The sequence below is a fragment of the Oryzias latipes genome, chromosome 5, assembly GCF_053564925.1.
Source record: "Oryzias latipes strain Hd-rR chromosome 5, Olatipes_Hd-rR_3.1".
NCBI classification, from domain to species: domain Eukaryota; kingdom Metazoa; phylum Chordata; class Actinopteri; order Beloniformes; family Adrianichthyidae; genus Oryzias; species Oryzias latipes.
Genome location: NC_136241.1, coordinates 27034455 through 27048678, shown reverse-complemented (window position 1 = coordinate 27048678; position 14224 = coordinate 27034455). Strand labels below are relative to the sequence as shown.

At 37.8% G+C, this 14224-nt stretch overlaps 1 protein-coding gene across 8 annotated transcripts in view; it reads right to left on the bottom strand.

The window, feature by feature from the left end:
• Positions 1-3652: 3652 nt before the first annotated feature.
• epha8 (eph receptor A8) overlaps positions 3653-14224 on the bottom strand; it is a 128995-nt gene continuing 118423 nt past the window's right edge. For 5 of the 8 annotated variants that reach the window (XM_023955115.2, XM_023955116.2, XM_023955117.2 and 2 more), the window contains 4 exons: positions 9541-9690; positions 9256-9446; positions 8227-8385; positions 3653-6657 (listed from right to left, as the gene is read on the bottom strand). In XM_023955115.2, coding sequence (XP_023810883.1) covers positions 6543-6657; positions 8227-8385; positions 9256-9446; positions 9541-9690 — 615 coding nt within the window. In that variant the 3' untranslated portion in view covers positions 3653-6542. The remainder of the gene's footprint in view (positions 6658-8226; positions 8386-9255; positions 9447-9540; positions 9691-14224) is intronic. The other 3 variants (XM_023955119.2, XM_078948082.1, XM_078948083.1) reach the window with 1 other exon arrangement.

Below are 14224 nucleotides of genomic sequence, written 5' to 3'. Positions count from 1 at the left end.
AAGAAATCTATTTTAGGCCTCGATGTTGAAGAATTATTGTTGTGATCTTAAAGGTCAAAAACCTGGTTGTACACAGAGATGAGTCTGCAACTGAAAAAATGATGGCTCACTTTGTCAGAGATGCATCAGTGCTGGGTTTCTAGAGTCCTGCAGAAAACATTTCATTACAAATGATCTCTGGACCATGGGAGGCTTTAATGGCACAGCATTCTTCCAGCAAATTGTTCTCCAGTGTTGGACGTCTGTCATGGCTGTCAGATTTGATTCAGCTTCCATCTCTTACAGGAAGAAAAGCTGTAAAAGCTAACAAGAAAGCTATTAAGGCCTGACGCAACAATGCAGCTGCAAGCTGAGAGGACGCCCGAGGTCTGAACGCTTCGAGAGTGCTACATGTGTTTGGACTTCATCAAAGTCTCAGTCTGAGCTCCATTCTTGTCTTTTAGAATATTCACATCAATTGATAAGAATACAGAACAAATGTGTGCACTTCAGAGATTCACTAGACCAAATAAAAGAAATAAAACTTTTTTACATTATAGTAATATGTTCATAGACATTTACATTGCAATTTCTCGCGATTAAAGTCACAGAAAGACACAAGAAAAATATTTTTAAAAGCGCATATTAACCAAAAAATAACTTTTAAAAATGGTCAAGTAAACACTGAAATTCTCATTTGCAGGAGTAGACTGGCTAACCATCAAATAAGTTTTAAGTTTTAATAATCTTTTTGGTGCCTTAAAATGACCTCGGTCAAACCAAGCAATCTACATTAAAAGCTAGAAAAATACAAATAAAAACAACAGCAAAAAGGTCAAAACTGTTAAAGATAAAAAGTATAAATAAGTGACATAAAAATTTAAAAACACCAAATAATAGCAAAGCAAAACAATAAAACAGTAAAATACACCAGCAGAGCAGAGTCTCATGCTGTGTCAAAGGCCTGGCAATAAAAATGGATTTAAAGAAGTTTTTTGAAAATGGATAGTGAAGATGCCTGCCGAATGCTCAGTGGTAACGCATTCAAAGCTTCGGAGCACAGACTGAAAACATTCGTTCTGCTTGGAGCTTCATCTTTAACCTCAGTACCTCCAGGAGAACCCAGTTGGGGTGTAAGGACAGAGGAGCTCAGAGGTAAGGCGCCGCACGATTGTTTACAGATTTACAAACAAATAAAATAATCTTAAAATGAACCCAAAAATTTACAGGCAGCTAGTGAAGGGTAGCCAGGATGGGGGTGGTGTGGTCCCTCTTACGTGCTCCCACCAGGACCCGAGCAGCTGTGTCCAAGCAGTGTTCTGGACCAGTTGGAGACGTGAGAGGAAAGACTGGCTGACTCCCAAAAAGAGAGAGTAACAGTAATCCAGCCGAGATGTAATGAAAGCACGGATTACTGTCTCAAAATTACGTTTTGGTAAAAATGTTTTCACCTTCACCAACTGCCTCTAATGAAAGAAGCTGGATTTTACCAATGAGCTGAATTTGACAGTCAAGTTTAAAATAACTGTCCATTTTAAAACCCAGGTTTGACACAGATTGTTTTAAATGTGGAGCCAAGGGATCCAACTCCACTGAGGAGGGGTCGCAGGAGCTGCTTGGACCAAATACCATCACTTTCTTTTTTTGGTCATTAGAACTTAAAAAGCTTAGGGCCATCCAGTCTCTGATGTCTCGTAAAGAAGACAGTATAGTGATGTAATGGAGCAACCCCTTTTTTTATTGGTAAATAGATCTGACTATGGTCAGCCTGGCAGTGAAAGGAAACTCCATATTTTCTCAGGATGGAGCCCAAAGGAAGGAGGTTTAAAGAGAAAGTGGTCTTAAAATAGAGGCCTGTGGAACCTCAAACAACAGTGGAGCAGTTAAAGAAAAGGATCCGGACATGCTCATACACACAGTCCTGTCAGCCTAATAAGATGAAAGCCAGTCAAGTTATAGATTGTGGTCCAAAGAGTCAAATGCTGCTGACAAGTCCAGCAAAAGAAGGACAACATGGTTCCCATCGTCAGTTTCCCGGAAGATATTGTTAAAAACCCTCAGCAGCGCAGATTCTGTGTTAGGCATGGTTGTAAAACCAGACTGGAACCTCTACAGGACGTGGTTCTGATCGAGGAAGGAGTTCAACTGTATGTAAGTCACCTTCTCTAAAATTTCTGAGAGAAAGGGTACCCTAGAGATGGGCCTAAAGTTGGCTAAGTCAGAGTTTTCTTTTAAACAGGGGTTTAACAACAGCATTTTTAAAACTTGCAGGTACCACAACCATAGACATTGGTCTTAATAATGGTAAGTATCGACTGTCCAATACTGGTGAAAATTTGTTCAAAATAGTGAGGGGGGGGCGGCACTCAGAAATGAGGCTGAAGGTTTCATGTGGACGACAATGACCTTCTAGAAAAGACAGTCACAGGCTCAAATGTCTGGAGCACAGCCTGAAGATGGACAGACTCGGATGAGTCAAAGCCGGGTGTTAAAATAACAGCTCTGATGTTTGTAACCTTCTGCATGAAAACATTTACAGCAACAAAAAAATATAATAAAGTGTTAAAAATTAAAACATAAAAAAAAAAGCCATAACAAAAAATAAAATGAAAGCGCTAAAAAAATGTTTGCCTACTAAAAAAAAGACTCCCATTGCCTAGAAGTCATATCAAGAATAAATAGCTATTATGAAATAAATAACTTAAAAAAATGTTTACAGCATCAAAAAATATTCTGTTTTGTTGGAACTGAGAACATTCTGAATTATATATGATTAAATACAATGTGGTACATTATTTTCTGTTCTATCTTGACAGGAAAATGACCACTGTTTGTAGCAGACTGCATGAGAGTTGCACAATGACATATTAGTTTGGAACAAAACATATTTTGACATTTATATCATCAAAAATGGCATATTCCACATCTTGTTTAAAACATGATCTATTCTGATAAAAAGCACTTACAAAATGGCGTTTGGATGGCAGTAAATCATTTAAGATAAGAGCCAATGGAACCAAATTATTTACATATATGTAAATGTAGAAAATATATTCTTTTTTGTTTCAAGTTTTTCTTTTTCTTAAATTTTAGTTACTTAAATTTGCACTAGATTAATTTACACACACTAGGCCACATTCCAAAACCCTACAGTCTTAGTGTTTTGGATATCGTTACAATCCTAATTTTGTATAATTTAATCTATCACATCCTTCTTTTGTTACATTTTCTACTTTTACTGAAAATAATTTATTAATCATATGTATGCACTGATCATCTGCCGGGATTAACAATATATCAAATTTGACCAAAATTTGGCTGGATTTCAAAAAGTGTATCAACCATTTGCTGAGATGCTTCTGAATTCCTCTTTCAGTAACTAGGAACAAATAAAACCTTCTGTGATGAATCTACTTTTACTTTGAGTGATTTTTCTTTCCCCCTCATAATTTCAACAAAGGGGCAAATCCCCTCAGTAATACTTGATTTAATGTGAAAAGGTTACAGTACAGGTAATGTCTAAATTTGTCACTTCCAGCAAGTCTTTAAATGTCCATGCAATCAAAAAAAGTTGTAATTTCAATTTTGAATAAACATATAACATTTTCTAAGGAAAAAATATACTAACATCATTACACATAAGGATTCAGTCTCTGTTAGAAATCACTCCACATTAATTGTTGCAGTCACACACACACAAACGTTCCTTTATTGTGTTTTTATGAACAGTTTGCACATTTATGATTTATCATTAGCAACAAGAATGATCCATCAATGATAATAAATTGTCTTAGATTAAAAAAAGAACAAATAGGCATGAATAAATAATAAAAAAGTGAATAAATCTCTTTTTTTCATCCTTCAAGTGACTGAACTTCTTTTATGCATTATAAATCAATTCATCTAGCAAAAACAGATCCTAACTTTATAAAATATGAGATTTCAGTTCAAGTCCAGTGTCTTCAAAAGCATTCAGAAGAAAAAAATATCAAACTAGCAGTGAAATGTCACTATAATACAATAAACATCATAGAGTTCTCTAATAAAATCTGACATCAACCAACTAGAGGAAAACCTACTGAGGTGCACAGGAGAAAACATTCTCTTGATGGCACAAAGGGGAGGAAGGCATAATTTTGGGCTTATTTGTATTTGTTTTTGTTTGTTTTTAAATCATTCGATTCCAGACATTCTTCTTTGTTCTGTATTTTTATCAAGGCAGAGGCAGACTTTGTAATCACACTTGGAAGTTACACTTTAGTTTACAGTCTGTGGAGCTTTTTTCGAGCCCAAATTGAATAGTACATGTGCTCATCTCAAAAATGACTGAGTTTGTTAATCAAACCATATTTCTGTAACATGTAACATAAAAAATTATACATAAAGGTTATGCTTGACTTGTTGTACTGGAGGCACAAAGAAAAGCATTTTTACTCTAACATAAAATAAGATAATACCCTTTGTACCACTTCTTGATGTGCTGATGTGATTGATTTCTTTTTATTCAGTATTTTGTTTTTGTCTTTTAGTAAAATGATTAGGTAAAATAATTACTCTAAAAAGAAAACCAGTTAGAATAATCTTGCTAATATATCAATGTCTTATTTGTTTTTGTTTTTTTCAAATTAAGATTATTCAGCTTTTTCAGATGCTTCTAAATGATTCATAACCAGGTAAAAATAAAAAAATTCAGATATGTGTCAAGATCTTAATTTAGCAATTTTGTTTCAAACTATTATGATAAGAATATACAATTTAACAGTGAAAACCTCGTTTTTTTTTGTCTGTAGCTTTTTCTGATACTGGGGTTAATGGCAAATATCATTTCCATGGCCCGTTTTGCAGAAAATGATGACGAAAACCTTTTTTTGTTTTGAGTCTCCCTCATTACGTGTTGCTGGTTGTTGCACCTGAAATTATCATCGCCCAAAAAAGGATTTAATATCAGACTTTTGCATCACATTTGGCTGATTTTTAAGTTATTAATTTATATTATATAAAAGCTTTTTCATTATTTACAAACAATGATTTAGATTTAATGCATTTCAGATTATGAAATGCATCTCTAATGTAATAAAGTTAGCCTATGTTTAGGAACCAAAAACTGAATATTTTTGATTTATAAATTTCTGTTGGTTATTTTTGAAATTCTACATCAGTAACCCAAATAATTTTTTTTAAAACTCTAAAATTTGAAAAGAAAAATCAATTTACAAGCTTTCCTTAGATTAAAATCCCATTTATTACTTAATAGGGGTGTAACAATTCATTGTTTAACGAATGAATTGATTTCATCAAATAGATCAAACCAGATCGATCTGTCTGAGGCAGAATTGAATCAAATTGACCAAGACGATGAAATTGTTTCAAAACGAGATAAATTGATATTTGAATTAAAATGAGGAAATACCATTAGTATTGAGAAATGGTAGGTTTACTATACTTAACTATATTTATCTCTTAGTCGCACTGGTTGAAGTTTTTGGTAAGATGTCCTGGTTCGATTTGAGGTTAAAATGACTAAAATCGAAAGTGAATGGAATCTGTAACCACAAATATCGAATCAAATCGTTGTTAAAATAAATCGTTGCACCCCTACTACTTAAGTAAAAGAATACTGCTAAATTTTAATAAAGCCCATTGGTTTCTTTGTCTTTTACAAAATGAAATGTAGGTGTAGTTGTATTTTGTGTGAATTTTTTCTGTCTCGTTTTTTTATTGGTGCATGTCTCTTGTTGTTTTTTTGGCAAATGTTGAAACACTTACTTTTTTAAAACACCACTGGTGTGGCGCTTGTCACGTCTGAAAGCTTTTGACACAACTGCACAGAGCCTCTGCAACCTGTAGACTGTATAATAAGGTGCACTTTAAATGATTTGCACTCATATTCAAAGTACAGCAGTTCTGCGCTGTGCAGCTTGAAACTGGGCTGAGAGCTTAAAGGCTCTTTTGGTCTCATTCTTCAAGAGTGGATAGGAAAATGTGCCTATGGTTGGCATTGGTAGCCTAAGTTGGATCCTTTCTTTCATGCTTAGGACAATCCGGAAGTTTAAGTAAACCCTGTCTTCCGTTTCTTTTATTTCTCTGGCCTGACGTTCACTCTTTTACAGTGTTGCTGCAACAAAGTTAGGATGTGTCATCATGACAGGAAACAGCAGCTTTGCCTATTCCATAATTTCATGCGCTGCACCCCTTTTGCTTCCTGGTTGAGTAAATTTTAGGACTCTGATAAAATCATGATAAATAATCTTTTCTTTGTAGACGATGAAATGCAAATTATTTGTGGTAATTAAGGCAGTCTTTCCATTCATAAACAAGACATAAAATATAAATGTTAGGAAGAAAAAAAAGGAGTCTGTCCCAAAGAAGTCTTGGTCACATGTTCCCCTTGGTAACAAAACCTTCCACCTTTTGTTTCTTTATCTCAAATAAAAATCTGTAAAGTTCCACTGCATCTTCTTTTCTTGCTTTTCTGGTGAACTTTTCCCACATGGTGTCCTTCTGAACCGCACAAAAAGACCTGGAGGTTCAGATCTTAGCAGAAAGAAACCTCAACTTTGGAGTTATACGTGCACTGATGGGACGCTCTTGTTGAGGACTTGTGCCCTCATTAGCTGGACACTGGTCATAATTTTCTTCTGATGGCCCATCAGCGTCACCCCGAGCCTCTGAATATCCCTGTAGAGCATACAAAATAAAAAAACAAAAGAAAATATTGATGACTTGTTAATAACAGAAACCTCCTCTTGCCTTTACTGAGATTACTCCTGCAGCTTTTTTTTAACCTTAAAACATCAATGATTCTTTTTTTAAGCATTTTCAGAAAATAAAGTGGGAAAATATCGATCGATTGTGGGTGTCATATGAACTGAATTGCCATCCCACTCTTAACCCATAGATTTTAGTTTAATGTTGGTCCACCTTTTGCCGCTACAGCGTCAACTCTTCCTTCAAAGGCTCTCCAAAAGGTTGAGGATTGTGTTTATAGGAATTTTTGACCATAATTTTAAAATTGCATCGGTGAGGTCACACACTAATGTTGGTGCAGGCCTGACCCTCAGTCTCCACTCTAATTCATCCCAAAGGCGTTGTATCGGGTTCACGTCAGGACTCTGCGCAGGCCAGTCAAGTTCATCCACACCAGACTGTGTCATCCATGTCTTCATGGATCTTGCTTTGTGCACTGGGGCACAGCATGTTGGAAGAGGAAGGGGGCCACTCCCCAACTGTTCCCACAAGGTTGGGAGCATGGAATTGTCCAAAAGGGTCTGGTATCCTGAAGCATTCAGAGTTCCTCTCACTGGAGCTAACGGGCCAAGTCCTGAAAAACAACCTCACACCATAATTCCTCCTTAACCAAATGTCCCTCTCGGCACAATGCAGCTCGATATATACTGTTCTCCTGGCAACCTCCAAACCCAGACTCGTCCATCCGATTGCCAGATGGAAAAACGTGATTCATCACTCCAGCGAAGACGTCTCCACTGCTCTAGAGTCCAGTGGCGGCGTGCTTTACACCACTGGATCTGATGCTTTGCTTTGCACTTGGTGATGTGTGGCTTGGATGTAGCAGCTCGGCCATGGGAACCCATTCCATGAAGCTCTCAGTGTGCTGTACTTGGGCTAATCAGAAGGTCACATGAAGTTTGGAGTTCTGTAGAAATCCGCAGAATCCGCTGAACCCTCTCCGTCAGTTTACCTGGCCTACCACTTTATGGATGAGTTGCTGTAGTTCCCAAACTCTTTCTTTTTGTTATGATAGAGCTGAGAGTTGACTGGAATATTTAGAAGTGAGGACATTTTCCCACTTGATTTGTTGCACAGGTTGCATCCTATGAGAGTTTCGCTCTGGAATTCACTGGGCCGGACATTATTAATTTTATGGGAGACACTGCAAATTACTTAGTGACTGGATGAATGAGACTGACTGTACACTGCTTTGGGTCTTGTAGTTGGTGGAAAGTTCCAACTACCATTTTCTTGCCTACAAGCAAAGTGACCCAAAGGAACTGGCCTGAAGCTTAACTCCAACACACAAGAGTAGGTTTCTTTACTAACCCAAATAAAAAATAAATAAAAAAACATGTGTGAAATTGAGTAACTAGATGTTTTTAATTCTTACCCCAAATAATTGTCTTTTTTATGCAGTGATTTAATAGTCTTTACTTGAGTGAAGAGACAGTCACCCCCTGCTAACACCTTTCCATCGCTGAGCTGTTATAAAGCTCTGTTTCAGTCACCACTTACCCTTGCTTCATGCTTATGACATGTCCCAGAGTGTAGTAGCCCCCCGCTGCAAAGTGTTCCTTGTAGCGACCCATCTTTATGGTGTCCAGCCACTCGTCTACTGAGTTACAGCTACTGAAGTCAGGGATAGCTCTCTCCGTCAGCGGAGGACTGTTTAAACTACAGCAAAGGGAGAAAGAAAGATGGCAGCAGGAGGGCGGAGAAGGAGATGAAGAGGATGGCAAAAAGATTAGTTGGACGGCGTCCGAAAATTAGAGGAGTCACAAAGTGAGTAGGAGGTGAAGCGACCAGGAGGAAAAAAGGGAGCTTTGAGATGTGTCAGTAACCAAGACAGAAAATCAATAGCAGTTAAAATGATAGAGCGCCAGGGAAGGCAGTGGTTGTAGGGTAGATGCTGCGCGTAGATTAATATAAGAAGAAATCTTTAGCTCTCCGCACCCTGCTCTGCCTTTCTTCTGCCTACCATTTCCCCAACCGCCCGCCTGCACACTGAGATGGCGCTATGCTCCACTGACTCCACACAACCTTGGATCTGAACTGAGCAATTTATAAAAGTCCAGCTTTAGCCCAGGTAGCCTCTCAAACCTGTTCCCCCACTCACAGTGGATCAATGTCGGTACCTTGGCACAGCTTTTACTTATGCATGCCGCATCTATCAGAGATGAGCGTAATGGAAAATGAACTGCATCGCTCGCCTCAACTTTGACGGGAAACTTTTGACTTTATCCCATCGCTCCAATGTTTGACATCGGTGGGATGAGATTGGATTTACTCCACCACCCACCACAGGACAGTTACTAAGCAGCCCTGCTGTCTGTCCTATATTGTCCAGGAGATCATCTGCTCAGACCCTTGCAGGCGGCGTTGTTTCTTTGATTTGAAGCTTAATCCACTAATCGCATAAACCAATATTTGATTAAAAGCTGGCAAGCTGTCTGGCCAAATTAAATCAAAAGACACCACGGTGTGTGACACAATGGACCCACGTTGGGTTGCTGCAAACATGGATCTGCTGGGTTCCTTGCCCACCTGCAGAGCTTGTCCACAGACTTCAGGTTCTCCGGGTTGCGGATTAGCTTGTCAAGAATAGTGACTATCTGGCAAAAGCGCGGCCTCTCGTTGCGATCCTTCTGCCAGCAGTCCAGCATGAGTGTGTGTAAAGCAGCAGGGCAGCCCATTGGAGCAGGCAGCCTGTAGCCCTCTTCCACAGACTTGATCACCTGCCAACAGTGAGAAGACCAGGCGTGAGTTCACAGCGTCAGGCATGGCAATAAATCCTGTCAATAATATTTTGACTGAGCAAAGAAGGCCCACATCTCTGTTGGTGAGGTTCCAGTATGGTCGCTCTCCGTAGGACATCACCTCCCACATGACCACGCCGTAGCTCCACACGTCGCTCGACGAGGAGAACTTTCTATATGCAATGGCCTCGGGGGCCGTCCAGCGGATTGGGATTTTCCCACCCTGTCGGTAACACAGAAAAGTTCAAGCAGAATGTACAAGATTCTGGTAAATATTTTAAATAGATTCAAATTCAAGCGCTGTTGGATCCGCAGAAGCTGTCCAAAACTATTGAGAAGAGGCATTAAAGTGTAATTTTTCCATCTTACAAGGAGATGATCACGACGGAGACAAAGGCTGATCAAAGACAGATTATGAAGAGTGGTGCTGTGTGCAGATTGTATTTTAAGACAGTCCTGGAAGCCTTCGGTGCAGCGTGTGCCAACGTTCACGTTGCGCCAGTAAATCAATGTGATCTCTATTCCCATTTTACTGTTACATTAGAACAATGCTCTTGCACTGCCAAGCCAGCAAATACACACAGTCATGCATTTACCATAAATAACTGAAGCGACCACTAATAAATATAAGGTGGTTAATTTGTATGAAATTACAACATTATCGGTGTTTTGTTCTTGTGTAGAGTCATTGAAGATTTTACACGCTGTAATGTTCCAGGCTGCATGAAAACAAATTAATCCCCATTAAAAAAAACTGCATCCACATGGATGATGCTGTTGAGGGTTGCATGTGTGTTCAAGCTGCAGGGTGTCACCAATCAATCAAACTTCATTTATAAAATAAAATCATGAAAATTAAAAACAAAAACAGACAGAAATTAAAATAGAAAAAATAAATAAATAAATAAAATGACTTGGACATCAGTACTGACGCAGGCTGGCAGAGTAATCATAAAACAAATTCCTAATAACAAAACTTGAACAAGAAATATTATGCCATTGAGACTTTTGTGTTGACTACACTGATTGTGCTGGTGTAAATGTAAGAACAAAATGATTCTAAACTGTTCCAAAGAGTCTCTAAAAAATTTTGTATGAATTTTGTGTACATTTTTTCTGTCACGTTTTTTTATTGGTGCATGTCTCTTGTTTTTTGGCAAATGTTGAAACACTTACTTTTTTAAAAGTAATTCTTCTATTCAGAATATAAAGTTTTACGAATTATATTAAACTAAAACCAGAAAAGATGCTAAACCCCTCCAGACTTTTCCTAATCCCTGTAGTGCAGGATACTGCAGGTACTGGAAACTTGGTCTTTTCCTGGGACATGTGAGACTTCTCCGGTGAGGGCACAGACTTCTGAAAATAATGAGATCCATGTAAATAGTTTTCCTCTGGTGAAAATCACCCTGCAACAGGGCTCTTAGGTTAATGTTCTTCTGTAAAGGTCAGCACTTATGGACACAGCACCTAGTGGTTTGTGCTGAAATTACCAGTGAAGGACAGTAGTTTACACTTGTGTTTGACCCTTGTGCTATCTTAGATGACCCCACCCTTACATTGACGTGTTCTCCCTACCATGACAAAGGTGGATAAAGGTGGAAAGATTTCATGTAATCCATGGACACCAGTGAAGATCACAAATTATTGAAGAAAAAAGGTTCAGCGCACTGTCTAGTGGGTCTAGATGACCCAACTCCCAATGTTAAAGTGCCTAGGATAGCACAAGGGTTACACCAACTTATAAAAAGATACAAACAGGAAACATCCATTGTTTTTTAAGTTGCAAGTAAGTCAAAAAGACTCAAGTCTCAAGTCTGAAGCTACGTTCACACCACCCTTGACAACCTACATTTGACCATCACTTCCAATAAAAAGTCAGCCAAACTCTTGCGTTCACAAGTCCATACACAGGTTTCTATGACCGTTTTTGAACTCTATGTACAAAACACGCCACTATTTAACATGTTTTGAATGTTAAACCAGGTAGAACTTTGACCAATTAGCAACTTGAATTTGGTGGTGAGCTATGGATGGCGTCCTCTTCAATTCACGGAAGAGCCAACCCTTTGAAAATTAATCATGGAGGAGAAATTAGTAATTGCGGTTTGTGCCTGGCTGGAATCATTCCACACCAAGTCTTTCATATTGGAGAAGAGCTGTGAAAGAAAAAGCCTGGGAGAAAGATTTGTGAAATTTGCGCTGCTCCGACATTTCGCACCAAGCCTCTTCCAACTGAAGGTGGTGGACAAGCGGTAGTTTCAGGAAGCGACAGTCCAGTGTGAACACTATATGCTTAGGATGCGTTCAAGAAGGTTTTAGTGCTTACTTGAACGTGCCTCACATAATTATGTGAGCGTAACATAAGAGTTCTCCAGTCTCAAAGCTCAAGTGAAAATTTGATTTTTGTTATCTTGAAGAGTGGTCTCAATTTTCTTCACGATCATAAAGGGCAGAATTATCTTTTACCTACTGAAGTGACTTTTGTCCAAATTAAAAAAGATCATTAAGGATTTCTTTTGACACACAAAAAATGGTTTCAGTTTGTCACCAAACCCTCTATCAAACTCTTAAATGACATGAACACTTGACGATCGTGCACTTTAGTTTTGGTTCCAGGTTCTGTTTTCTGATTTCGTCTGTACTGTCTCACCTGCATTCATTTGATAATCATCCACAGCTGCCTTCAGTTCAGTCAATCATTCTCAGTGTATTTAAGAGTCTGGTTTTCAGTTCAGGTTTGTCAGGGTGTCAGTTTTGTCATCCTTTTTGGTCCTCCCTGTATTCATTGCCTTGTCATGGTTTAGGTTTATTTTAATTTTAATTACTTACCCCTGCTAGACAACCAGTTCCTAACAAAGACGGTGTCTTGTTTATTTGATTTTTAATTTTCTAAACTTTAAAGTAAAAGCAATCATTTCCTTATAATATTTTCTTCCCAGAAACTGTTCTGTTCCTTGTCTTGTGATAAACTGTAAAGTGTTGAAAAAAAAATCTGCCCTAAATTTAGCAGTAAATGAAAAGCTTTCATTGAAGGAGAAAGCTGAATAACGCTAAATAAAAGGCCACAGATGCATGTTCAGGACCGGAATAGACTTGCAAATGTTAGCAAGTAAGTGAACTACTTGCATTATTCTTGATGTAAGTCTGACACTTAATTAGGCTGAGGAATGGAGACATCACTTCCTGAGCAAACAGCACCTTCCCACTGGCTTACATTACACATTTGAAGGACACCTGATGTCCTACATGCAAAAAAAGCAAAAAACACAACAATCCGAAAATGCAAACCTTCTCTCACAGCTTCAACACTTTGTTCAGTGACTTTGCTGCCACCTTTACCCCAACACAATAAGCAGCTCTACTCACCTTTCTACCATTTCCAGACAGTAATGAGAGCTTTTTAATCTCCAGCCATTATCAGGTATTAATTTGAGGTACGCTGTAATGACACTATAATGTCTGTAATATCACAATCTATGATCTTTTTCCCCTTCAGAGTGCCTCTGAGTGATGCTGCTCATAATCACCTCTGTAAACTGATTGCTGTGCTTTTAGCTGAACAGACAAAAGCGCCCAACACCGATTTCCATCTGATTTTCTGTGACTTTAAAGCGTCACACCTTTCAAGTTAAAACCCAATATATTTCAGCTTCTGCAGGTTTATCATTTAACTGATCCATGCTAGAGGGCTTACACTAAACTGGGTATTTTGTGTGACTTTTATAAAAGTTAAAATAAATCTGAATATGTTTTTGGATGAGTGTATTTGTCTCCCGTTAGATTTTTTGTCAAAATCTCATTTTAACCAAACCTTAGGGAGCAAACTTTTATTTTTCATCGTAGCAGTTTTCTTACCATTAGGCTGTTATTTACCTAAATAATGCTGCTTCTATAATTATTTATGGGATGAGGAACATCCTCAGTGTTTTAGGTGACTGATGATGATGTTGCTGGATGTTTTCTGCGAGAGTGTAGCTTAAGTTCACAATGGTAGTCAAGTATCACTACCGATACTAGCACTTGTCCGCCACCTATAGTTAAAAGAGGCTTGGTGCGAAATGTCGTTGCGGTTCAAATCTCAAACCTTCCTCCAGGGTTTTTCTTTTACAGCTCTATTCTGATATATGCAAGACTTGAGGTTGTGTAATTCTGGTTGGACATAAATTGTGAAATAAAAAAAATCATGAAATCCAGGTTATGAATATTTTTGTATTTCTAAATGAATACATAACACAGGTGACATGAACTCTAAAATACAAAAAAAACAGTTTTGACTACCAGAGAAGAACTTTTATGTATTAATATTTTAAATCTGTGTCTTTTAAAAACCTATTTCCACATTAATTTTTACAAAGTGTTGAGTAGCCTTTTTTCAGCAGCAAATTGTGAATTATTATAATTTGTGAGTTTTCAGAATTCAATTTCAGAAATGTTTTAATTTTTTATGTCTGTCACCTAAAAGCATCTTGAACAGAAACTTTTCCAACGGCAACTTTTTACTTGAAACGGAGTGACAGTTCAATTTAACAGATTTGAAGTGACATTAATTTCCTCCTTAATTAAAATCACAGAACTTTATGATACACCCTGCAGTTTCCTCATAGCTTTTTTCCCCCACATGTGAACTCTCCTTTTATTGCTTCATTATAAATCTGTGCATTTTTAATTTCAAAGGACATCCAGCTCAGAAGATCTTTACAGAACTAAATTAAGATTAAAAATATGCAGTTTGAAGAAGATAACAACTTAAAGAA